General features: G+C 54.0%; 1 protein-coding gene across 1 annotated transcript in view; it reads right to left on the bottom strand.

Annotated features, from left to right (window-relative positions):
* The window catches only part of PTPRN2 (protein tyrosine phosphatase receptor type N2), a gene marked incomplete at its 5' end in the record, with an annotated part of 716,488 nt that overhangs the window by 27,715 nt on the left and 663,401 nt on the right, over positions 1-25,372 (bottom strand). The window contains 4 exon segments of the mRNA XM_055084697.1: positions 1,064-1,230; positions 2,362-2,481; positions 13,333-13,410; positions 19,726-19,799. Of these exon segments, the coding sequence (XP_054940672.1) occupies positions 1,064-1,230; positions 2,362-2,481; positions 13,333-13,410; positions 19,726-19,799 (439 nt within the window).

Raw genomic sequence — 25,372 nt, 5'->3', positions numbered from 1 at the left:
TTTTAGAAATAAATTCGTATTAAGAAAATGTAAGTAATGGCCAGGCAATCGGGATGGAGTGGGTCTGTCCAAGAGCGCCCAGGACCCCCTGCTGCTCGCGCCCTCTGCCTCCCTGGGGAGGGGGACAGGGCGACAGGTGAGACGCCAAACTCGCGTCTCTGCCGGAGCCGTTTCACGTGCTATTGAACGCACAGGGCTATTCAGATAAAGAAATTTGTTTTGTTTTTCAAAGTGGGCTAAAAGGCAAAAGAAACAGTATCAAAATAACCTTCAGAATCTGTAACACAAATTCAAGAAATCCAGAGTTATGCCTGAAACCCCATCTTTATGACAACACGCCGTTTCAACCTCCCTCGAGTTACGTATCTGTGACTGTTGAGATACAAATCACTTTACGAACACGTGCAACTAAAATGGTTTAAAGAGCGTTTTGCCTTTATTTTCTAATTCCTCGCTTTGAATATTTATCTGTTTTCCATACTTGCTAGGTTTCCAATCAGCTAAACGTAAGGGAGGTTCTAGAAAGCTCATAACGTGGTTATGGGTGGCCTTCGACACCTTCATTTTCTCTCTAGATATTTTTAAACTGTCAGCTTCCAAACTGCACCACAAATACACGGTGATGTGGGAACGCCAGCCAGGTGTTCATCCAAGGTCATCCATTTCAGAATCTGGGCCTAGCTCTCATCACCATAGCTCACCAGCTGAGCACCCAGACGAAAAGTCTGGGCTTTCTTCACCGATAGCCTGTGAAATTCACACCCTAGGATTCTTCACCACTTGAAGAATCTTATCGAGAACAATGGCCACATTTCCACAGTTCTAAGATACCCATCCCCCCCTCACATTTTAACACCTCTAAGGCTAGAAAGCGTCTTACAATTAATGTGTGAGTTCACATAATCTCCCCTCCCCTCCCCTCTACACAACATAAATAGATTTATAACATACAAATATTAGCAGATGGCACGTCTTACAGCAAACGGCCCCATGGACCCAAGAAACCCCTTCTCTCTGTGTCCGCACTCAGCACGCTACCCCGCCGGCAGGCCGTGGGTCTTACCTGCGGAAATCCAGAAGGGACCTCGTGGAGGAAGGCACTCCCTGGTCATACCAGCTCAGGAAGTGGAACTGCGTCACCGTGCGAGTCTCGTTGGTTTGAAGGTTCTTCAGATAAAAGCTCCTCACGAGGAAATCTTCGCACCAGATGTGCTCAGAGACCAGATGCACCTGGGCGGGGGGAGAGCGGACCGGGGTGTGTGTGTGCAGAAACAGGCGTTGGCTGGGGGCCCAGCTCCGCTGAGCGCAGAGCCACATTGCGGAGAGAGGGGCGGGGACCACGGGGGCACATGGCGGGCGGGGCATATGCTGGTGAGCAGCCCCGCCCACCTCCCCAATTTCAACATAGCTTACACAAAAGATCACTTGGTGGTTTTTTGGGTTTTTTTGTGTTTTTTTAGTGTCACTCTGGGGCATAATAGTCAAATTATTGGAAAAACCTGTTACAATCCAAACGATCCCAGTTTCTGTCTTTTCTAAGCCATGTAAACCTTCAACAAAAATCACCAGAGAAAAATTATACTTTTGAGCAAAAACGCCACACAAGGTTCCACTCTCACTGACATGTCATCAGGGAGGCACCACCTGGCTGTAGAGAAAGAGGAAACCAAAGGCCTACACAGATGCTGCTGGGCCCTGAGCTTGGAAGCCCAGGGCAGGGACCCCAAAGCCACGACCGGCTTAGGGGGAACCTCTGTGCTTCTAACGTGGGTCCTGCTGTGGGACTTTGGCATTCTGAAAAATTTTAATGCAAAACAGGGTCAAAGGACACACTCCAGTGCTGGTTTCACTGCCCAAGTTTCCTTAGTTCCTTCTTGATGTGGGCAAAAATCCAGCAGGAGAAATGAGCTTGCCCGCAGGGGACCTCAGATAAAAAGGCCAAGCACTGCGGACACAGACCACCGGAGAGCAGCAGGGGCCGGGGTGCAGGCGGGAGGCTAAGAATTAGGGACGGCGTCAACAGAGGCTTCCTTCTGAAAACGGACCCACTAGGGGCCTGTTATCCAGAACCAGGCTCAACTGACCACCCAGTGAGGTCATTTTTTGGTCCTTTCTGTCCAAATTTGGATTCATAAAATTAAAAAAAAGAAAACCATTTCTGCCAGAGTCCCCATGGCATAGATGTCTGGAGGGTCCTGGTGTCTGTTGACCACGGGCCCAGGGACACCTCCTATGAGGACCGACTGCACAGCAAGGCTTCAAGGGACAGCGGCCGGCGACTGCACAGGGCAGGCCCGCCAGTGCCCACCACAGCCCACGGCCCCCAAGCCCACGGCCCACGGTGGCCACCCGGGGAATTACCTCGTAGACGTGGTAGAGGTTGGAGCCCTCGTCCGGCCAGTAGTGGTAACACTGCCTGACGCCATTCTCCGAGAGGGGGGTCAGCATGACGATGACCACACAGCCGCTCTCCCACACCATCTGCAGACAGACAGAGGCCGGTATGAGTGGCTGAGCCCCATGACACGCGTAGTTAGTGCCCCAGAGACACAGTCCAAATCTATTCCATGCACAGGAAATTTATTTCATTTTCATTAGACAGTGGACTCTGCAGCTGCTTTTGCATCTCTGAATATGCTGGCCCCATAATTTGCATGTTCCATGGAATAGTAAAACAAGAATCTAGTAAACTCGTTCCACACCTCGTGAAACCTCCTCAGTTGTACGTTCAGCTGCCTGGCTCCCCCCGTTTTGGTCTGTAACGCAGGACAAACAGGCGACTGGTCCCACAGCAGGTTGGCTGGCCTGACTCAGACACACCACTTCTCCGTGGGACACAGACAGAAATTAGTGGACGTGCTCGTTTTCCATTACTTGTCATTATTTGTGCGACTAGACAAACAGTTTGCTTTGTGGAGCTGCCATCTTATCGGAAGCAGCCCTGAAAGTATTCCTTCCCAAGTGCATTACAGCCACGAGTCCCCGCCGGCATTTTGTTTCCTTTTACCAAAATATAGCGATACTGCCCAAAGGAAAGCGCACCCCAAGCTGACGTAATCATCCATAGCAGCCACACCAAAACCAGCTCCGAGACACAAGAAACAAACAGACCCACGTTTAAACACCAGACATGGCAAAGACACAAAGGCTCTCGGACTTGGCTTCTTTTCAGACAAAACTCACAACTTTGTGGCCATGAGCCTACGTGCTTGGAGCATCTTTGCTAAAACCACTGATTCTACGGGTTAAACGTAAGGGATAGAAATAGTCAATATTCTTAAGGCCCCTCTCTGTGTATCATTTATAGTGGAATTCAAGGGGACTTGCTGCAGTGTTTACAAAAAAGCCCACATAAACGTGAATTATGCTCAAACCCACATGCTTTCCTTCTCTTTAGTGCAAATCCAACAACAGACGAGAATTCAAAGCCACAGCCCTGCTCTAAGCGTCTCAGGCCTCCAGACCTACCCGCTTATCTGTCCTCCTAACACGTAGCAGTTTAATGTGCCTTGAGAAGGTGCAGAAGCCTAGCGAAACCATTACGAAAATGAGGAGAAACACAGATTTTATGAGTGTAATAAAAATACAATGATCCAGGCCATAAACTAATCATCGAGGCTCTGCTTGTGTCCCCCAGGAGTGGCATTAGGGAGGCCCTCCCCCACCGAGGTCCTTCCGTCCAGGGGCCCGCCTGGCTCTCTGAAGGTTTGGTTAAGAGTGAATCCAAATGAAATAATTTAAACGAACAACCCCAAAGGCACTCCTGGGGGTAATATTTCTTTTGAGGTCACTGTGTGAAAGCAGACACAGGGGAACTGACGAAATCGAACCAATCTCAGCCCACGTGGGCACCAGCATCACAGGGCGGTTCCCACCCCACCAGCCCTGCCCGTGTGGCCTGGAGCCTGTGCGCGGGGCGAGAGCCACCTTTGCCACCTTTTCCCGTCTCCCACCGTGCTGCCTGGCCAGCTGGACCCCCGAGCACACCGGGAAAGCTGCGGCGGGTTTCGGAGGGAATACAGGATCTGGTGGAAACCCCAGCTGAGCGGGTTCCGTTTCTGAACAGGAGACTGCACGCCCGCCCTCTTCCTCGGCTTGGTTTTGCAGGGTCATGCCTGGCCTGAGGAAGACGCGATTTCTGTGCCCAATCTTTGAGAAACCTACTACATTTTTCTCTTCGAGGAAGTAAATAACGACCCCGATTCCCTACCTGATCTTGCTGTAGTCCACTGAAGCAGCGCTTTTGCTGAATTAAAGAGCGACGGCTGAATACCAGAAGTGGCACTTGCTAGCACTTTCCGTTTGGTTAAGTGTCAGACAACACAGCATGCGTGGTCATCTCCCGGTTCCTTGGGCACATTTACCGGGCACCTAGCACGGGTCAGGACATCAGAGGCCACGGCAGGGGTGGGGAGAGAGGTCCTGGCCATAACAGTCCTTTACTGGCCTAAAGAGGGTTCCTTTTCCCCAACAGGAAGCAGGTGCTGTCAGCCCTGGGTCAGAAGAAATCTGTCAACGTGGATTAAACGTGGCCTACGCGCGGGATCCCGAGGATAAGTCTCTGGTGCTGCGTTCGGAGAAGAACCGGAAATGCCCCCCTTTTCGTGAGCCTCTCCTAGAACGCACCAGCACAGGCCAGGGAAGCCCACCCCGAAGGCACGTTATCACCCCGCACGCAGGGGTTGGGGGCGTGACGGGACCACCGGTGGTGACGATGCCCTCCGACTTCTTCAGTGGTGGTGGTGTCACAGGGGTCGGGGGGGCCGTCTCCGAGGTCCTGGGCGGTCATAAAACACTCCAGCCACACCCCGCACCCAGGCCTGCGCTCCCAGCCCCGAGCAGCACTCAGAGGCCACCCCGAGGAGGAACACGTGACGACGACGCGGCTGACGCTGCTGTGCCTGGGAGCCCGTTCGCGGCCATCAGACCCAGGCGAGTGGAAAAGTTAACGCGCAGCAGTAGTTCAGACCGTCGGCCCAAGTGACACGAAATACATACTCCGGAGGCAGTTTGATCCAACTGAGTAACTTACAGATTGTTGGTTAACAAACAGACACCGTATTGCTCTTTGCAACCCCGCAGGGGTTGAACTTCGTCCCCTGAAAAGACACGTTGACGTCTTAACCCCTGGCACCTATGAACGCGGCCTTATTTGGAAAGAGGGTCTCTGCATATGTCATAGAATTAAAAAGACGACGTTGTACTCCAGCAGGGTGGGTCCTAATCCAACACAAGAGGAGGGAAACACCATGTGAACACGGGCTGGGACTGGGGAGACGCCGCCAGGAGCACCCGAGGCCCCTTAAAGCTGGAAGGTCCTCCTCTCAGAGCTTCCGAGGGAGAGCAGCCCTGCCGGGACCTGGATTTTGGACTTCTGGCTTCTAGAACTGAGAGAATACACTTCTACTGTTTTCGGCCACCCAGTTTGTGGAAATTTGTTATGGCAGCCCCAGGAAAGGAAGGCACTCCCTGATACCTGCCCTCTACTCCAGCCCCAAATCGCCCACAGGTGCTGAAAAACATCAGCTCCAAGTTCCTTATGTTAAGCTAATTAGAGCAGATGGAAAGAAACTACAGGCCCTCTTCATTCGAAGTCTTTCTTGAGCACCAAGTGTTTAGCAAACAAAACTCTTTCAAAGCCCCGCTGAGACCCGATTAAAGGCAAGACAATCCACCTGAATGGGTAAAAGGCCAGGGTTTCTTCTACAAAGCACTCTGGTCTCTCCGGGCAGGAAGCTTCTCCTCCCTTTACCTGGATCTCTTGTGATGAGCCCCTTTCCACCTTGTACTGGTCTCGCCTGTGTTGGCACAACTTTCTACTACCAGATTGTCATCTCCTTGAAGACTAGAGCCTGTCTGGTTGCCATTTCTACCTCCAAGGCATCTGGCACGGTGATTTATTACAGTTGATGCTTAGTTGAAAACAACACATATTTTAAAAAGAGATCATTTGAATAGTTCTGTAAAAAGGGAGCTCAAAGGAAATTCTATCAAAGGCCTTGCCTGGCAGAAGCGCTCCTAGGACTTGCTCAGGGCACAGAAAAGTGTTTTTTTTGAAGCGCATGCACTGTGTGCCCGCCCACTGCAGCTGCCACTGCAGGAAGTGGGGCAGCTTTTCTCCAGACCAGGCCGAGCATCCTTGCCACCCCACTGCACGACCCATTTCCGTTGCCATCTTTTCAAAGGTTGAACGGAGATCAGCTTAAGCCTGGCAATGAGGATGCCGACAAATCTGAAAACGATAAGGACGCGAAGAGGTCTAAGAGCGCTTGCATTTTACGCCAATCAGCTGTGACCACGTGCTCTGCAATCTATCACAGAAGAAAAACAGCAGTGTCTATGGCACCCTTTGCAGTGCGGACCCCCAGCCCCGTTCTCGCCCTGTCCGGAGGACGGTCGTAAGAAACGCGCCATTAAGCCTTCCCAGACTCTGGTCTGCTTTGGCTACACGATCACAGGCCCTGAGTCAAACTGTGAAGGCTGGGGGTGGCGGTCTGGCTAAATGAGGATGAAGGTGATGAAATCTTGATTACACCTTCCATGCGGGGGACTCACACCCACCTGGTTTGCTTCTCAGTAAACAAAGCTGTCAGCATGGGCCTCCCTTGGAGATAAAACCCTGAGGTAATGGTAGCAAAGCCGATATTAAGTGCTGACACCCAGGAAGGGCTGAGCAGGGAGGGAGGCATCTCCCAGCTATTAAGATCCGAACTGAGCCCAAGCCAGTCTCGATTCCGGATAAACTGCAGCAGCCACCTCTGGATGTTTTCCACCAGCAAGAAGGAGGAACCGTCTACATAAGAGATACTTGCCATTTCACTGGGATCGAGCAAGAGTTCCTTTGCAAAGACAGAACAGCCTGCTTGTGTGTCAAGCAGAGGCAATGTGGCTGGTGTGGCCATTTAGCATTTCCACAGCGAGGCCACTTACAGACCAAGCTGTCCGTTTATCCAAACTTTGTGCAGTTGCTGCGGAGGTGTTTGTGTCAGGTATTTGTATGGGGAGTCACCTGGGCCCGGGACTCTTGTCCCTTGGAATCACTTACAGCTCCCTGGCCTGCGTTTGAGTTTCAAATTTAATATGCACGTTGACTTCTTAGGTAAAAAAAGAGCCACTTAGGCTGCCATCTTTCTTTTCAAAATCAGGACCTGATGTAAATGCATCAGATCCACTTGTGAATCAAGAGAAGGAGGAGGAGAAAAAAGAAGAAAGAAGAAAAAAACAAAGAAAGAAAGAAAAAAGAAGAAAGGAAAGACAGACTAAGGAAGCAGTATCACACAGAAAAGCAAAGTGTTTTCAGCCGAGGTCCATAAAAATCAGTTAAAAAGGAAACTCAGGCTGTGTTTTTTACCCGAGCCTGAGCTAAGGCTCTGTCACGTGCCTGGCGCGAGGACGCGCTGCCGGGCTCACCATACACGACCGCGCGCAGCCCTGCGCAGAGCACGGTCTCCAAAGCCACGTTTACACGAGACGATCTGACAAAAGTGTCCTTTTATCTTTAAAGGCGTGTGAATTCATGTACGGAGAATTCAACCAGACTAAATATTTGAAGTAAAATATCCTGGAAAATCTAGGGCATGTGGTTAAAGTACTTGTGAACTCATGGAAATGAAAGATCAGGTTTTTCCTAAGAAATTCACTGTCCTCAATTCCTGCATTCCTTTAATTTATTCAAATAATGTGCTTTAACATCAAAGTTCACAGGGCTCCGGAGTACATTTCTCTGACCACAATCTCTTAACGCTCCAGAATCAGCAAAATCTGCAAATCCACCAGGCGTCCTGCCGACTGGGGGGCAATGGGGTGTCTGCACGGGCGCACCCAGCGAGGGTCACCTCTGGGTGTTCCAGGCTAGGCTCCTGGGGGCTTGGGTGACGCTGGCTGTAAAGCAGTCACCTGTCAGCTGACCTGCCCAGAGCTGGGAGCCCGGGCGAGCTATGGAAACGGGGCGGCCACCTTCCGGCTCCCTGTCTGCTGGACCCAGCGTGGCCCCGGCGCACGGCTCACTCCTGTAATTCGTCATGACCTTTCCACGGCATTTCTGCTTCGCCCCCCTGCGCACTAAGTCCCTGGAGGAAACATCTTTATGTTCCTTCAGTCTTCCACGGTACTTCGCTCGGGTCTTTCCTTGAGCATCCTAAGAACGACGATTGATGGGCGCTACGGGACAAAAGCACTTATTTAAATCAAGCCCATCCGTTTGGAAAAGTGCACTTTCCCAGTTAAGACCTCAGAGCAGAATATACTTTCAGAAAGTGGGAAACCGAAATCAACAGGTGGACTATTTTCTTGGTAAAATGTTAATAATAATAATAATAAACGTCGACACTAATTGGGCGCCAGCTGAATTGCTGCTGACCTCAGCAGGCCTCTGCCTCGGAGTCTGTGGCCCAGCTCCCCGGCCTCCGATTCTGTCTGAAAGTTACCAAAAAGTTTGTCAAGCAAGGTGGGCAAGGCTGGAAATTCTAGAGTGTCTCCCCTCACCCAGCCCCCAGTGGGCGGGGGACGGCCACCGGTCCCCGCCCTGGAGGGGCCCCGGCCCCGAGCTCCGGCACCGCTGGCTGGCTGGGGACCTCGCGCGCCGACTGTAGGGTCCACATCTGCAGACGGTCCTCAAGCTCCTGAATCAGCCACCGCGCTGCCCGAATTTCTGCTTTGTCCGAAAATACAGAAGGAGAGACGGCAGAAGGCTCACGGCCCACACGGATGGGGCTCCTCGGAACGCGGGGGTGGGATGGTAGGGCCGGGGGCCGGAGCAGCTCCAGGACCAATGGGTGATGCCCGCCTGGACAGCTCGGGGCCGGGCAGCCTGCGCCCGGGGCTCGTCCTCCCTCCCTGCTCACGGCCCGGAGGCCGCTGTTCTCCGGGAAGGCTGTCCCCAAACTCCCGAGGCACCTGGAGCTCGTGTGTGGGCCCAGCGGGCCTGGCTCCCGGCAGGTGTGCAGGCCTCCCCCTCCTCGCAGGGAAACCTCGGCTCCTGGAGAAGCCTTCCCCCAGTTCTAGCCTTGGACACACACACGCACATGCACACGCACACCCGGAGCATGTAGCGCACACCCTCTGTGCCTGGAGGGGAGGCACCACGTCCCCTCCGTCACAGCAGGGGGCTGGCCCGCGAGAGGATGGCCTTTCTCTCCTCTTCACGGAGACACACCTGCCCAGTCACCGCCCCCTCCTCACTTTAAGGCCAGTGGGGCAGTAAGAAGTATTTCGGAGCATACAGATCCCGTGTGAAACCCGCCTGCAGCTGCCGCGTGGATTTGGGGGAGTGGTTTGGAATCCCTGGGCCTCGGCTTTCTGCTGGAATTGGGACCCAGATTCTCGTTTATTCTAGTGAAATATGCATAACATAGAAATACCTTCTTAACTAGTATTAAGTGTACAGTTCAAGGGCATTCAGGACATTCACCTTGTGCAACCATCACCACCACCGTCCCCAGAACTTTCTCATCTCCCCAAACTGAGCCTCTGCCCCACCAAACCCCAACTCCCCGACCCCTCCCCAGCCCCAGGCCCCCCAGCAGCCCCCTGTCTCTGCGGGACCCCGTCTGGGGGGATCACACACTCACGATAGCCTTACCCCAGGTTGTCAGGGGCGTCTGGCGGGGTCACGTACCCCGAGCGTCTGCCCCGGGCCCAGCAGACGGTAAGCGCTCAATAGCTGTGATCTTCCTCTCTCCTGCTTCTTTCCTCACGTGGACTTGCACCTGGACGTCGGTCTGCCTTCTCCCAGGGCTGCCACCTCAGGCCCCGGGGACACGTGGGGCTGTCCTCACAGGTCAGAACGTGCTTCTACAGGAAGGTCGTGGGTCGGGCATGCATTTGGTTTGGAACCAAATTCTTAGAACACGTCATGTGAATCCAGAGAAAGAATTCTAACCGCAGGACGGCGCACGGCGCTGTGTGTCCCGGCAGAGCCCTTGGGGTGCGGAGGGGAGCCAGGAGTGAGGGTCAGGGCAGAAGGGCTCCTGCTGAGTCACAGCTGCGATGGAAGGCTCCAGAAGGGCCGTGTTTGCGTGAAGACAGAGTCGCCCCGGTCCCTCCTCTGGATGTAGCCCCTCAGTCCCGAGCCTGCTGATGACCTCGGGCGTCGCTGCGTGTCCCTGGCCCCCCTCCGCCCACCTGCCCGCCCCGCGGCCTCCTGCTGCGGCCACGCGTCCTGTTGCCATGCTGCCACGTTCGGGGTTTAGTGTCTGCTTTCTTCTTTGCCATCGTACTGGGTGGAATAACGTCCGCCAAAGTCACGTCCACGAACCTGTGAACGTGGCCTCATTTGGAAACAGGAGAAGGAATAACTTGCCGTCTTCAGCTCCCAGCCTGGGCTCCACTGTGCCGTGGCAAAGGGCACCCTGCCGTTCACACGAACCCGCCTCACAGGGGCCTTTGCTATGGGAATTTGCTCATCACAGACACAGAATAAGCCCCCGGGAGCTCCTCCCTGGGCGGGGCTTCAGAGCAGCACCCAAGAGCTCAAACAAAAGGAAGGTGCTTCGATATTTTCTGTAACAGGTGCTGAGTTCCTGGGTCAAAACTTATCAAAGGCCATGAATCCAGACGACGCGATGAGACGTGAACCCTTACTCAGAGACATGAACCCTTACTTCAGCCTGTTGTCTTTGACACAGGAAACTTCTTATGTTTCAAATCAGGTTCTATTCTTAAAAGAGCTTGCACTTCACTGTGGCTTTTGAGAAGTCCTGCAAGAAGTTTTAAAGGCCGGCGTTGTTTCCTCCTCGCGCTTTCTGCTGAGCCCGAGGTGGCGGGGGGAAGCTGGACTTGGCATGTTTGAGGATGTCGAGCCTGTGACCTTGGTGAGTTATTAACAAAGAGCCATGCTTGCTAGGTGCCCACTTCTAGAATATGATTTAGAGGCCAACCCAACCAATGTGGCTGTGCTAGGAAACAAATCACAAGCGATGAAGTGCCCTCCGTCCCAAGGCCAGCACCTCTCCACTGTGTTCTGCCTGCATCCGGACGCCCTGAGGCCGGGTGTGGAGACCACGGCGTCTCTCCCAAGGGCTGTGGAGGAGACAAAGTCAGGCAGGTCTTTCTGCTGCAGGACGGCTCCCAGGCTGTGACGGGCTGACGAGCCCCAGACATCCCGGGAGGGCCAGCCTGTTGGCCACAGAGTATCTGCTCCCACGTTGCGGGATGCCAGTGTTTCCCGGACAGTTTGGTAAATGTGACTGTGTCTCAAAGTATCTTGCATTTCATCTCACCTTAATGCTTTTCTCCAGCTGTGTCATTTAGGGATATTTTCTTTCCATTTCGAGAACGTATGCTCCTTGATATCCGACCTCCATAAATGCTCTAGAATCCCATTATTATAAATACTGACAGATACCGATTATAAGTACTGACAACATGAATTGGCCCCAACAATGGCAACTACTCGGAATAAGCAGAAAGAAAAATATACCAGCGCGCCTGTGTACTAGCCACGTGAGCTGGGGCAGAGCATGAGCCTCTAGTCTCGCGGACTGCCAAGATTATAGGACAGAACGTATGAGACCCTCGACACAGGGCCTGGTCCACGGTAAGTGGTCCACGGATGTGAGCGGTGACCACGCTGAGCGTCTGTACGCCCCCAGGAACTTGTGATTCTGTTGGCAAGAGAAGCTTTCTCGCGTGAAGTTACAACCGGGACCCGAAGTTGATAAAAATGAAACTTCCCCTCTTTGGGGGCGCTACGCGCCCCTTGTAACTGTGCCCATCGGGATGGTGGGTCAAAGCGCAGTAGAAGCTGCGGCGATAGCGGGACTCTGTGGGTCCCTTATTGTGCCACACGACTCGGGGTTTTCTTTATTCTGCTTGTCTAAGCGCAAGGAGCCGGGGGTTGGCCGGGAAGGTGGCTGGGCAGACCCCGGGCCTCCACGGGACTCCGGCGGCGCTCTGCGGGCAGGACCAGGGCCGGCGGGCTCACGGCTCGGGAACACAGCTCCGCGTGGCGGGAGGAAGGCCCTCGGGCCCGGGCCGCAAGCTCCCCTCCTGCAGCAGCTCCGCCGGGGCTGCGTGACCTCTCGGCAGGTCGGCTGTAACGGGGAGGAGACTCAGCCCTCGAGGCGCGAGGGACCAGCTTGTCCTCAGACTGTCCTCATGCCACAGCCTGACGGCTCTAGGCCATCATCACAGGGTTCAGCTCGGTCTTTTTTTTCTAATAGCGTGAAGCCACCATGAAAGAGCAGGGCCACGCAGACGTGTCCCGTCTTGGTTTCCTACTTGCTGGGTGAGTTATGTAATCTCCCCGATGCTCGCTTGTCTTGCCTGGGAACTGGGGATGCTGACACCCGTGCATTGATACGCTTAAAAGGCAAATAGCACTGGGACACTCAGCAAATCCTGGATCCCTTCCTGACTCTCCTGGGGGTGGAGAGTCGGGAGAGGGTGACTGGAAAGTTGGGAAAGTGAGTGTCAGACCACAGGGAACAAGGAACACGGAATCTGCTAACTTCAGCTAGGCCCTCCGTCAGGATGAACGACTGGCTTAGAGACGGCATGGCCACGGGACCCGAACAGCCCAGCTCTGTGGACCACACGCTGCTCCGGCCCCATCATCACCTGTGCCCCGGGACCCAGAAGGCACATCTTCCTCGTCTCGTCCTCAGGGGGCCCTTTGTACCAGTTCTGGGGACACCCGATGTGCCCGACACACAGGAGGGGTTGTTACAGCCGCCGAGCAATGGCGTGACCTCGTGCACGCACCCCACGGTGCCACCTTCCAAGAGCTGTTCCTACGGAGCTTTGCCATGCTGTGGACACTGGGGAAAAAGAGAGGGGACTGGAGAGGGAAGCCCACTGGCCTCCTGATTTTCCTTTTACTGGCCAATGTTGACGCGAGTTCTCAATGTCTGAGCCTGGTCTGAGTGTACAGGATTTTGCCGAATGAAAAGAAAGAGACCAACCTGGCCTGTAAAAAGCATCATTACAGAGTATCCACAAAGGGAGAGACTATAACCTGAGCACCATCTTTTACCGTCATAAAATTAAAACTATAGACAAGAGATACATTTGAGTAAAATACAATAATTTAAACATTTGTAATTCCATTTCTTTATAGTTCATAAAATAAAGTGGCTAAAGTAAAGTGGCTAAACAGGTAAGAGTCTTTAAAGTATTAAATCTCTCAAAGGGAATTTTTCACACTCAAGTTTTGGAAAAAAAAGATTGATAATAAAAAAATATGAAAGGGCTCATAGAAATTCTGAAATCAAGGAACACCTGATGAACACCCGTAAACAAATCTGAATTGGCTTAATTGAATCCAAGGCGTTATTCATGGTCAATGTATGAAGATCTTATTTTCAGAACAAAATTTAATTTTAAAAGATTCACCTGCCAGAAGTCAGCCACGGTTGCGGGCAGCGGTCCTTGGGTGGCGATGTACGCGGGCTTCCTGGGGTCGTGGTCCATCTGCGGAGACAAGACCGCAGAAGAAAGATGAGCTGAAGAGCTGGTGAAGAGCCAGGCAGTGAGGGGCCGGCTGAGGGGAGGGGCGCGGCGCGTCCCGGGCTGACGCTCCCAGCCCGCGACCCACACGTCTGCGGAGCAGGAGACCCCGCCGCTGCACCCCACGGCCCCTCCTGACTCCAACCCGCCTGCGTTTTAGGCGGGGCCTGGGGCTCCCCGGCGCCCGGAGCCTGGCGATTGGGGCTGAATGTTTTCCTTACGCCGGGATGGAGATAACTGAGCAGCGTCGGTAGGAACGGAGGCCAGCGACCCACAGACCAGATGCCAGAGCATTAACCCACGCTCAGGCCGCGCTAGGTAGGGTGGTGGGGACGAAGCAGGGCACCCAGGGCCGCACCCAGGCCACCAACACGGTGACCCGTCCACGGACGCGTGCGATCGCAGAGGAGTTCAGCCGGTAGGCGCGGGCTCCACGGCCACCACTGGCCACGCACGGGGCTCGAGGTAACGCGGCCGAGGTTAGCACCGAGGGCACTGTGCTGGGTAGAGGGCAGGGGCGCTGCCGGGGCCTGGAGGGTTCCAGCAACAATGCCTCCCAGGATGAGTTACCCCCCTCCCGTGGGGGCTTGTTTCTCTTTGCCCCGAAAGGGGCTCGGGCCCAGAGTCCTCCTGGGGTCTGAGAGCCAGCGCGGCACACGCTGCCCGGCCTGGCACACGCTGCCCAGCCTTCCAGCAGCTGACTCCCTGTTCTCTTTCCACCTCGCCAGACAAGGACCGAAACCAAACAAAGGAGAATGCCGTGGTGGGTTTCCTGGCTAGGTGATCTGTCCGAATGCAGCCTGCTGGCTTCGAGAGAGGGAGTTTGGCTTAAAAGGCCTTCATTACAACATCTAATTCAAAGACTGACTAAGCAGAAAAAAAAGAACATGAGAACGAAGCCTAGAGAAGCAAACAGGATTAAATCAGACGGACGGGGCTCTTTCCCCTCACGCTGGCATCCTAAGAGGACAGGGAGGGACCAGGCGAGGTGTTAGCAAAGACGTCCTTGCTGTCACCCCCTTGAGGACCGCGGAGGCCTTCCCCAGAAGAGAGTGGGCGGGTCTCCCCTTGGTGGCAGGTGGCTGCTCACTTATCAGACTGTACAGCATCCTCCATTCTTACCCATCCAGCACCAGTTTCTATGCTTCTGACACCAGCGTTTGATGAAAGATTTAAAATGCTCCGCACTTAAAGGTACTTGCCAAGAATACATCTCCCAATACAGTGAAAAACACAGAGGGTGCACCCACACATGATTCTACGGCGACACGTGAGGACGTCAGCTGTAACCCCGGGTCACCTGAAAGCCCCCTCCGAGTTTGGGTTTGAGAAGAGCCTGCGTGAATCGCGTCCGCCTTAACACGGATCCAGTGAATCCTCCCGCATCGCCCGCCCGTCAACACTTTCGGGGCCGACGGTTGTCAGCGTGAAAGGACGCCCCCAGCGCACCTTATAATTATGTGCACCATGAAAGAGGGAAAGAGCACAAAAGAACAGGTGTAAGTTATTGTAACAGAACAACATGTGATGCTGGCTGGGGGATGGAGGGGCAGGAAAAAAACGCTTTTTGTGCATCTAATTTAGTGAGATTCGTAATTGAAACCGGAAATGCACAACACACAATACAGGTAAAATTACGTTACTCTGTAGCTGAAAGCCCCAATTAAAATGTTTCAGCAGAAAAATGCTTGGCAGAAATAAGGAGTTTTATGTTCAAAATATGCATTTGTTGGGGGTGACAGCTATTTACGGAGACCCCTATCTCTTCCCTGCAAATAGTTCTGCATGAAAAGTAAAACCCCACCTCCTTTTCAAGTGTGCTTTTTTGCCCAAAGCAATTCAGAGAGCAACACGTTTTAAAATCGTTAGTACGTTCAACCTAGCACATTGAGCGGCTTTCACGATGAGAAACATGTGATTGAAAGTAAAAATCGGAACAGGGTTTCGGGAGGGTAAATGAGGCCCCCTGTCGTGGGAGGTCTTGATGTCATGGTGTTCCCATCTTCCCCATCCGCTGCTCAACCCGAGACCGGGACCGGAGGACGTGGGGCTAGGGGTAAGGGGGCGGGGGGCGCTCAGCGGCCCGTCACTCCCCTCCCCCTTGGCTGCGCCACGTGGCTGCCTCTCGGAAGGCAGTAAGTGACCACAGAGCGGTGACGTGCCACCCGTTGAACAGTGACTGAGACGACCACCACCATCGCCCCATCCCGTGCACATCCTGTTGGACAGAAAATAATTCTGGGCAGAAGTACTCTGTGCGTGTAGCAAAGATAAGGCCACGGGAGCCTCAGCCCAGTTCGGTGCATCTTTGAACGAACGAAAGTAAAGCAAAAATTTAACTAAATGCACCGAAGTCTTACTACGCTTAAGATCTCCAAGGTGGGATAAGCATCACTAGAGGAAATCGCGTCAGTTTCTACGGTCACGACTTCTCCATCGGGAGCTCTGGCCGCCAACCCCGCGTGGTGGGTGACGACGCCTCCACCTCCAGCGCCTGGGATGAGCGTCGGCTGCTGCGGACACCTGAGGTGAACCTTCCCCCGTTCTTCCTTGTTGTTTCCCATTTCTTTGTAGTGTACTTTTTATCTGTAGGACTGCTGTGACTACAAACACAAGCTCCAGCACTGCGAACGAAGTCAGGGCCTCTGGCCTCAGTCTCAGTGTCTGTAAAATGGGTGAGGCGGGGGCGGGGAGGCAGGACCTGGTCTCTACGGGCCCTTTAGCTCTGGGATTCTGGGAGTTTTTTCAGAAAGAGTAGACCCCCAAAGTTTGTGTTCAATCTACTGTTCATGTGGCTGACTGAGTCTTATATGAAGATACCACATGAACTAGGGTGCCCGCATGGTATATCCCTATGAATTTCTAAATGCACAGTTAAAAAAAACCCCTAGCGATCTGGTTCAGGCTCTGGAATGACAGTTATAACTGACCATGAGTAACTAGTTCTAATCTGCATTAAAAAATGTAGCAATATTTCCCCAATGTTCCAAACAGAACTCATCCTAAAAACTAAGCCTTCAGCATATTAAGACCAGGGCGCCTGTGTTCTGAAGCCTTGAAGGGTGACTGGCAGGGGGGCTGCCGGCTGGTGCGCAGGTGAGGGCAGGGCCGGTACTGCCCCCGGACCACCTGGTGGCCCAAAGTCTCAGGGAAGGTCTGGGCCAGCCTCTGGTAGGGGGGTCACGGGGGTCACGTCTCCTACCCTGCAATCTCACTCAAGGTGAACACGCAGGTTATCTTCCTGTATTCCTATCTGCCCACGTTACACCTGCTTTTCCTAACATGTAAAGCAAATTTCACAGATGTTTTCTTAAAAACAAGAGAACATCAAGCCTGAGTTTTCAAGTCACTTTTCCAGATACAAAGTCTTAATGTGAGAGTTTGCTGGGAAATTGTAGCATTAATAAAATCAGTGGGAGAGAGTCTGGCTTCTTTTTTCATATTCTTATGAGTTGAGATTTATTTAAGAAAAGTATTGGCTATAAATCATAATTATACACATATAGATATTTGCTTGTAAATCTGAAAACCAAGGAATTGGCCCCCATATTTGGCCAATTTCTTAGGATGTTCAGGGCATCTGAGCAGTCATCCTTTTCTGAAGCGTCAGTCGGTATCTACTTAAATTTGTTAAACGCATTCTGAGTTTAAAAATGAAACAATTTCCCCCCTTAATAAGCAGAGAAATGAAGAGTAAGTTTACTTTCAAGTGTTGTTGGGACGTTCAGACTTGTCCCTGGTAAGGGGACTCGTGTGCTGCTGTGTTAACACCCGCCACCCCTTAATCCACGCCTGACAGTGACCGAGCTCCAGTACGGCTGATGGGGTTCTCCCGCAGACACCCCACGCGGGGAAGCAGAATTCCTATTTACTTTCATGACCTCTGATTTCAGAGCAGAGATTGCACATTATTTACTACTGGATGGCCTTCCTGAAATTTCATGAGGACTAAGTACAAATATGACAGATGTAGTTACTGTAGTTTTATTCTGCACGGTCACGGGCTCCTTGGGCTCTCACTGTAAGCTTCTCACTCAATTCTGCTAGGAAGCTCATTATCATCAGACCTTCAGTCCTTTCAGGAAGAGGTACCGAGGATTTCTTCTAGTTCATGCTTCCAACCCAAATGTGCACAAAAAAGAACTGTGGCATGAAATAAAAGGAAAACATAAAAGACACCGAAAAATCACTTGTCTCTCCTGGCCTCACCTTCTGACCCAAGTCCCTGCCCCATCAAGCCTGAGAGGCTGTTCTGAATTTCCACCAACAAGAGAGAGACGGGGGGGCTTCCCTGGTGGCGCAGTGGTTGAGAATCCGCCTGCCGATGCAGGGGACACGGGTTCGTGCCCCGGTCCGGGAGGATCCCACACGCCGCGGAGCGGCTGGGCCCGTGAGCCATGGCCGCTGGGCCTGCGCGTCCGGAGCCTGTGCTCCGCGACCGGAGAGGCCACGACAGTGACAGGCCCGCGTACCGGAAAAAAAAAAAAAAGAGAGAGACGGGGAAGGCACAGGAGTATGGCGCTGCTGGTGGGCGGCTTCTGGGAGAGATGCGGTTTCTCACCAGCACCCTGTCCTCACTGAGTCCTAACTTAAGCCTGAAATAGCTCCGATGTCTGGAAGCCGGAACCCATAAAATGGGGAGGAGTCAGGCACCCCCCAACACTGAACTCCCGTCTCTGAGACGTGAAAAGAATTGCTGTATTGCTCATTCTGGCCCTGTCACGTGGTTCATCCCAGGGAAGGAGCCCAGCGGGAAGAAGGCAGATCTTTCCCTTCTTACAGACCATCACCATGACCCTTGTGCAGGGACCAAGTCCAGGCAGCTACAAAGCCCACCCTCAGCGGATGAGAGATGCGTAAATCAGTGGGGCTTTGGCTTGGTTTTTTGAATTTAGAATTGATGGAAAAATACCAAACTCAACAAGTGTGTTTATTGAGAAAGACTGATTGAACGGCTCCAGTTAGGCCCCTGAACACAGCCGGAGCCAACGTTTGAGGTCTCCTCTGCTGGAGGGAAAGGAGTGACTCCTTAACACTAACCCCAGAAACAAAGGCCTGAGCTCGGACGGGTGCAGACAAGATGCTTCCCTCTGAATCCCCTTCGCACCGCAAGCGTGTTACACTGTGCCCTCGCTGTGTGGTTGTGAGGTGTCAGGAAAGGCGGCTGACCCACGGCACGCTGGAGTCATAATCATAAGGTTTATCCAGCAGATGCACTGAGGTAAATGGAACCTCCACGATGACAGCAGTCTACCCTCAGCGGCTCTGCTTGCGATCAGACGGCAAGGTCACCACTGACGACAGCAAGGGCTGTCGTTCGCCCAGGGCGCTCTCAGGAATCCAGAGGTGACCCAGGCCCGCCCGGCCCCCTCCCCGCTCCCCCATAGCCTCACAGCGCCCCGGGACGTGCTGCGTCCTACACGCCCGTATCTGACTGAAGCCAGTGTGAGAACTTAGTGAGATGTCCTGCCGCTCCCCGAAGACCAGCGCCAAGAGCCACGGTTTAAGGGGGACACAGCTCCACCTGCTCCTGCCGCTCTGCTGCGGGCCCAGGTGCGCCCGCCACGCACCCTGAGAACCCCTGGCAGGTTCCTCCCACCGGCTACTGACCTGCGTTCACGCCACCTGCCAGCCCCTCCCCGGGTGCGGGGCGGACGCCGCGAGGGAGCTGCGGGCTGGGGCCGCGAGGAGGTCCCCGGAGGCTGGGAACACCTGCCGGCCAGGTCTCAGGACAGAGACCCTCCGGCCGTCCTCCGTCATAGCTGCTGCCCAGAGAGGCGCGGCCGCGCCGCCTCCCTCGAAGGGAAGACCCCGCCCGCTGCAAGGACCGGAGAAGCCCAGCCAGCAGTTTCCGACCTGCTTCCACGCCATCCATCGCTTCAACGCGTGCCAGGTGTGGGTCTGGTTTTTCCTGTTTCCCCCAAACAGCGAACAAGTGGGCCTCGGAACCCTTTACACAACCAGCCACGAATTTCCCCAAAGTCATGGGTTCCAGCAGTAACTCGTCAGGGCGCTGTCGCTGGGCCCCTGGGGTGACCAGGCTCAGCACCCCGGCACCACGTTCCCTTTGCCGGGGACTCAGCCCTGCCCGGGGACCAAGCCATGGGGAGTGGGCGGGGGGCAGAGCGCCAGCCCTGGTACCTGCTGGAGGCTAGTTAGCTGGTGGAGGCTGGGTACCCCGTGGAGACAGACTGGCTTTCAGCTACGGAACCAGCGCCCGGGCGGCCCGCTCCCGCCCCCTGCCCCCGGGAGCCTTGGCGGGTGGCGGGCGGTACTCACGATGGGGCTGGCGTTGATGTAGTCAGAGCTGCCGTGGCTGTTCTCTGATTTCAGCCGGATCCGGGAGTGGTCATCTGCAAGCCCCAAAGCAGAGCGTTAACCCGTGCAGGGCGTGATCCAGGGCCGCCCCCGCCCCCAGGTCCTGCTGAAGGCCCTCGACGCGCCTCCCCCCCCTCCCCCACCGAGGGTCCTGCAGCCCACGAGGTGGAGCGCCAGGGTGCGCAGGGAACCTCGTGCTTTTCTTGTGTCAAGTTCCAGTGCCAAGGCTGGGTGCTCCTCGGCAGTAGCTCAGGTAGCGTTTGCCTTTAAATAACACGTATTTGGTAACACAGAGAAAATAAACATCAACACGGATATTAAGCTATTAGACCGTCATTCAGTACATACAATTTTGTCGTCCAGAGAAGGCGAAATACTCGCGATTACAAGAATGTAGCTTTACGAGGAGAAAAGAGCAAAAGAAAATGCAGCGGAAGAGGGTGCGGGGAGCAGTGTCCACGTGGGGACTCGCCGACACGGAAACGTGCCTAAAACGGGCAAAACAATTTGACGAGTGCTGCAAGCAGACGCTTCAGTGGGGATTAAGGACATGTGACCGGTCACAGCTTAATGTGTTTGCTATGGGAATCATGCTTAACTTTGGTTCTGGAGTAACCACCCTTCTGCGGCCAGTGACAGCTCTCTGCCTGTTTCAGGAGCCTTCACGGACAGCAGGGCACCCCCGAGACTCCCCGTCTCTCCCACCTTTCCTCCCCTTCCTCCGCAAGGTGCAAACTTGAAAATGGGAAGCGCCGAGCTCCCTCACCTTGTGCGGCAGTGAAGGCCTTCCGGCGGCCCCCGCACCACCTGCTTCTGCTGAGAAAACAGACAGCCCGGCTGCAGCCCTGGAGCTCAGGGTTTCCACGGTGGTGAGTGTGTTACCCCAAGTCCAGATTCCCGGCATTTCGGCCGCGTCTCCCCACTCCCTGCTCCCAACCCTGGAAGCAGCTCAGCAGTGGGGTCAGGAGAGCACGCACGGGGGCTTTGCTGTGGTTTGTGTTTCTTTCCTTTCTCTGGGAGATTTTACTTATTTACTTATTTTTTTGTTTTAAACAGTTCTGGGGCTTGGGAAACTTGGCGAGGCCTAAACTGATTGAACTTGGAAGGTATCGTCCACCGGAGACTGGATGCCATCCTTTCCGTCTTATTGAGGTATTAACGTTGCCTTTTCCCCAGTAGAGACAAGACAGGTAAGAAACATCTAGAGACAGGGAAGGGGTTCAAGCCTGACATGTTTACCTGAGCACAGGTGACACGGACCAGACGCTGTGGAACGTTCCGAAGGCGTTTACAGTGGCAGCTGCCAAAGCCCCCCGCTAAGGTGTGACCAACGATTCAGAAGTCCCCGGGACTCAACGGCTCCGGGGTCCTGCACAGATTCGTTCTTGAGAGACTGAAAATTGGCTGCGGCAGGAAGTTGAAATAAAACCCACGAGAAAAGTCGGTCAACTCTGACTTCCAAAGCGCTACAAACACTCACCCCAAAATGAAGTTCAAGAGGCCCGGTTTCTCAGTGTGTGTGTGGCGGGGGCGTCCGGACACATCAAAGTCAGAGACGGTGCGAGCCGCTCGGAAGCCGGGCCCTTCTCTGAATGGGGACCTCGCCTTCTGCCCGCACGCTGAAGCCTGGATACACAGAGCAGGGCTTCTAGCTGATTCCGAAGGGTTCCCGAGGGTCTCCCAGGAGCCCCCCTCACTGCAAATATTCTCCACAAGCCCACTTCAGGCGTTGCTAACAGCAGCAATTGGCCTGCTCCCAGCGTCTGAGAACCCGTTACCCAGGGCAGGGCTGCTGGCCATCGCGATGGAGGGAACCAGAGAGAAGGGCCCGGAGCTTCAGAGGGCGCCGATCACACCCAGAGCAGAGTGGCCCCCTGGTCGCACTGAACAGGCCCAGGACTGGGGGGCTGCCGGGTCCCTCTCATCTCCAAGGGGCCCTGCAAGCAACCAGGCTCAGTAAACAAGTGCCAGCTGGATTTTCTAGTCGGAAAATCAAGAAAACGTGTCTTCAGTTTGGGAGTCTCGGTGAGCTTGACCCCCGATGGTTAATGGGAAAAACTGTTTTGAGCAGGGACGGAGCCTAAGCTTGCTGTGAGGACAGCTCACGGCATCCTGCATCCCTGCGGGTACCGGTCCAGCCATCTTCATCCCCGCAGGGCACTCTTTCCAAGAGGCCACTGAGCCTGGGACAAGGGCTTCCAAAGCTCAGAGCTCTACCTTCCCATCACATATTTGATATTGCAGCAACGTGCTGATTTAAAAATGAACAGTGAACTTTTTTTTTTTTTAGTGTGGGACCATCTTGAACCTCCCTCTGAAACACCGGGGGCCATCTCAGAAGGGCCAGAGCCCGGCAGAGGGTAGGCTGATGTAGCAGGGACGGTCCAGTGGACATTTCACTGGGCCGGGAGAGTCTCAACTATTTTGTGGTTCACTATTCCTGTTCCGAGGGTGGCTGCTTGTATTCTCTGTGATGCACAGGGCAGACAAGGCTGCCTGGCAGGATTACTGATTCACTCAAGGCCAACAAGCGGGGTGGAGGCGAAGCCAGGCCCGGGCTCCTGAGCAAATAACCCCCTCTCTCTCCTCTGTGGATCGGCTGAATGCTGTTCCTTTGTCTTCCCCGTTATAAACACACACCCAGAGCAAGAATTTTTACAACTGCAGCGCTTACATTTTAATTAAGAGCTGGGTGTGTCCTTCAGGATCTCAGATTTCTGAGACTTCACTCACCAGCCAGGAGACAAGGAAACTCAGGTAGTGTCTTCCGCTGTACCTGGCTCTATAACCCAGTTATTTTCCTCTCGTAGGATCCACAGTAGTAAATTTTATCAAGGAGGGAAGGAGAAAAACACCTATTAAGAAGAAACTTGCTGAATTAACCCTCTGTGCCGGTTCCTTTTCTGAACCCCTGAAGAATTTATTGTGTACTGTTCCCGTGTTTAAGAACAGTGCTTCGAGTTTCTGTAGCATTCTACCTGTCCTAATGTTTCACATGTCTTATCCTCCTTCTTCCTGGAACACTGTGCCATAGACAGAATAGAGTCCATTTTCCCATTTAGGGTGAAGAAACTGAGGCTCTAAAACATCAAGTAATTGACCTGGCAAAGACCACAGAGCTAAGGGTCCAGGCTTGACCCAGCCTGGCCACCTGCTAGCCTGGTGATATTTGGGTAAATGATTCAATACCTTAAAGTGTCAGATTTGTCATCTAAAATGTAGGATAACGATATCTAACTCACAGGCTTGTTGTGATAAACGGCTTCTATAAAGTGCTCACGTAAGGCCTGGCAGAGAGCAAGGGATTTAGGAACAAGTTCAAGATTACAGAGGGACATACACCTAACTGACAAAAAGTCAGCTGAACTGGCAAAACTCATTGTGTGGTACAGGATGAGTTGTCAGTAATTACAGGATGATTTTCATAAATGCCAACAGAAGGAGTAAGGTCTAGAATTGCTTCTAGATTATGACTAGGGCAGAGGAGCCTTGGAGAGAGGGAGACTTTGGAAGACACCGCAGCTTAACCATTCAGGCCTCCTTCTAGCCCGTGCCATGCGTAGCCCGTGCCCACGTTCCACCAGAACCCACCCAAGGAGAGTGTGTGGAGGCCTCCCCCGCCTGTGACGTCATCTCCTAACATGGATCTTTGAGGGGAGCGTTTCCTTAGCCCCCCGATCGTGTCCCTCACGCTGTCTGAGTGTACTGATACATTTATGAGTCAACAGTCTTCACTCCCCTAACAGACGAAGTCATTGATACTGCTGGCGGTAACACGAGCTAGGCATCTGTAGAAGCCGTGAGTTGACACTGGCACTTGCCATGGGTACTTCTTCATCCGAGCGGTCTGTCAATATTCTCCTGGGGCCCTGCAGCTGTCTCAATTTTCTGTTAAGATTGAGATGAAACCAGTACCTTGGCTGATGGCATTTTCTCTACTTGGAGGGTATGGCTGGTGCAAACACGCGGTGCGTCTGGGATGGGCCAGCACTCTGCCTGGAGGCTCGGAGTCTTTCATGGAGACCCCACACAGCGGGCTGTGCTCACAAATGGCGCCAACACTTCCTTCCTGAATTTCCTGGGTCCCCTGACGGCTTAGCAAACCGCAAACGTCACCTGAACTTCTCCACCAGCTGTTAACGCCGGTCTCATGTTCCCAGACAGGGACACCTGGAAACGTCTTCATTGACTTGGCCTTGTCACAGCTGAGGCAAAGCCATAAACGTGTGTATCATGTCTGTTCCAGGACTCTGAGAAGCTAAGCGTAGGACGCGTCTCTCCACAGACCCGGGAACTGGAGGATGACGGCGTGGGCGTGAAACACTCTTGCTCTGAGGCGGTGCGTCCTCCTTAGAGTTTAGGTCACACTTCTCTCCACCAGCGCCCCTTCCTCAGGAAGCCCGTGAGCAAGGGCTCTGCTCTCCTCATGAAGAAACCCACACCTCACACCACAGGACCATCAAACGTTTAAGGAAGAAAGCAGCCACTCCTGCTCTGCGCCTCCCTGGCTCAGTGCCGGACAGACCGGGGCGTCTGGGGCCCAGCGTCAGCACACCTGCCGGCACCCACGGCGGCAAGAAGACAGGCTGGTTCCGTCCCCACCCGGGAAGCTGCCCTGCAGGGGACGGCCCACAGCCAGAGGCTCACGGCTGGCTTCCCAGCTCCAAACACGCCCAAAGCAGGTCCCGGAGGCACACGCGTGGCCTGAAACGTGGTCTGAAGACTTCATCTCGTGTCTCATTTCTTAGCTTCACCAGCATCTCTGCGGATTTCTCAAAAAGCAATCCCCAAATAGGATCGCCACCCAGCTCGGCGGGTGAGTGACCGTATAGGTGGGTGACAGGGGCTAGAGCACGGCAGGAGCCCCTCTTCTAACCTTGCTGCTCAGTATCTGCAAGGAAAAGGTCCCTCTGGGCTCGGCCTCTGTGCCAAGCAGGAACAGGCTCCAAAGGTTTCAGGTAGCGGCCTGGCACTGCCCTGCCAACCACTCAGCCGTCCAGGGGCGCCTGGTGTCGAAGGTTGAATTGTGTCCCCCCCAAAAAAGATGTGTGGGTGCACTAGCCCCCAGGGCCTCGGGATGTGGCCTTATTTGGAGATGGGTCTGTACCGAGGGGATGGTGTGACAACACGGTCATATGGGTGGGCCTCAGCCCGTGCCTGGCATCCTCATAAAAGGGGGAGTTTGGAATCAGACACAGGCAGAGGAAGGACGACGTGTAGACACGAAGGCCGAGGAGAGGGCCTGGGACAGACACCCCCTCGAAGCCCTGAGGGGCCAGCCTTGTCATATCCACCCCTGTCCTGGACCCCGGCCTCCAGATGGTGAGGACACAGCTCTGTGGCCTGGACGCTCCCGCCCCCGGAGTCGAGGCTCCGTCTGGGCCTGGCTTTCTCACGACGCCCTGTCTGCCCTTTCCAGGTGTCTAACGTCTTCCAGTTCCCCACGTCTTCAATGAGGAGGCTGACCGAGATGACCAGAAAGTTCCTACCAGCTAAAAACAGTTAGCTTTCTATGAGAAAATTAGCCAATAGGCGTGAGGTGGCCCCTCATGAACCTGGGAGAGGGAGGGGAAGCAGGGGGAGGGGGAGGGGAGGGGAGGGGAGGGGA

Source organism: Physeter macrocephalus, chromosome 5 (assembly GCF_002837175.3).
Source record: "Physeter macrocephalus isolate SW-GA chromosome 5, ASM283717v5, whole genome shotgun sequence".
Lineage (NCBI taxonomy): Eukaryota > Metazoa > Chordata > Mammalia > Artiodactyla > Physeteridae > Physeter > Physeter macrocephalus.
Note: the sequence above shows the minus strand (reverse complement) of the source record. Positions and strands in the feature narration are given on the sequence as shown.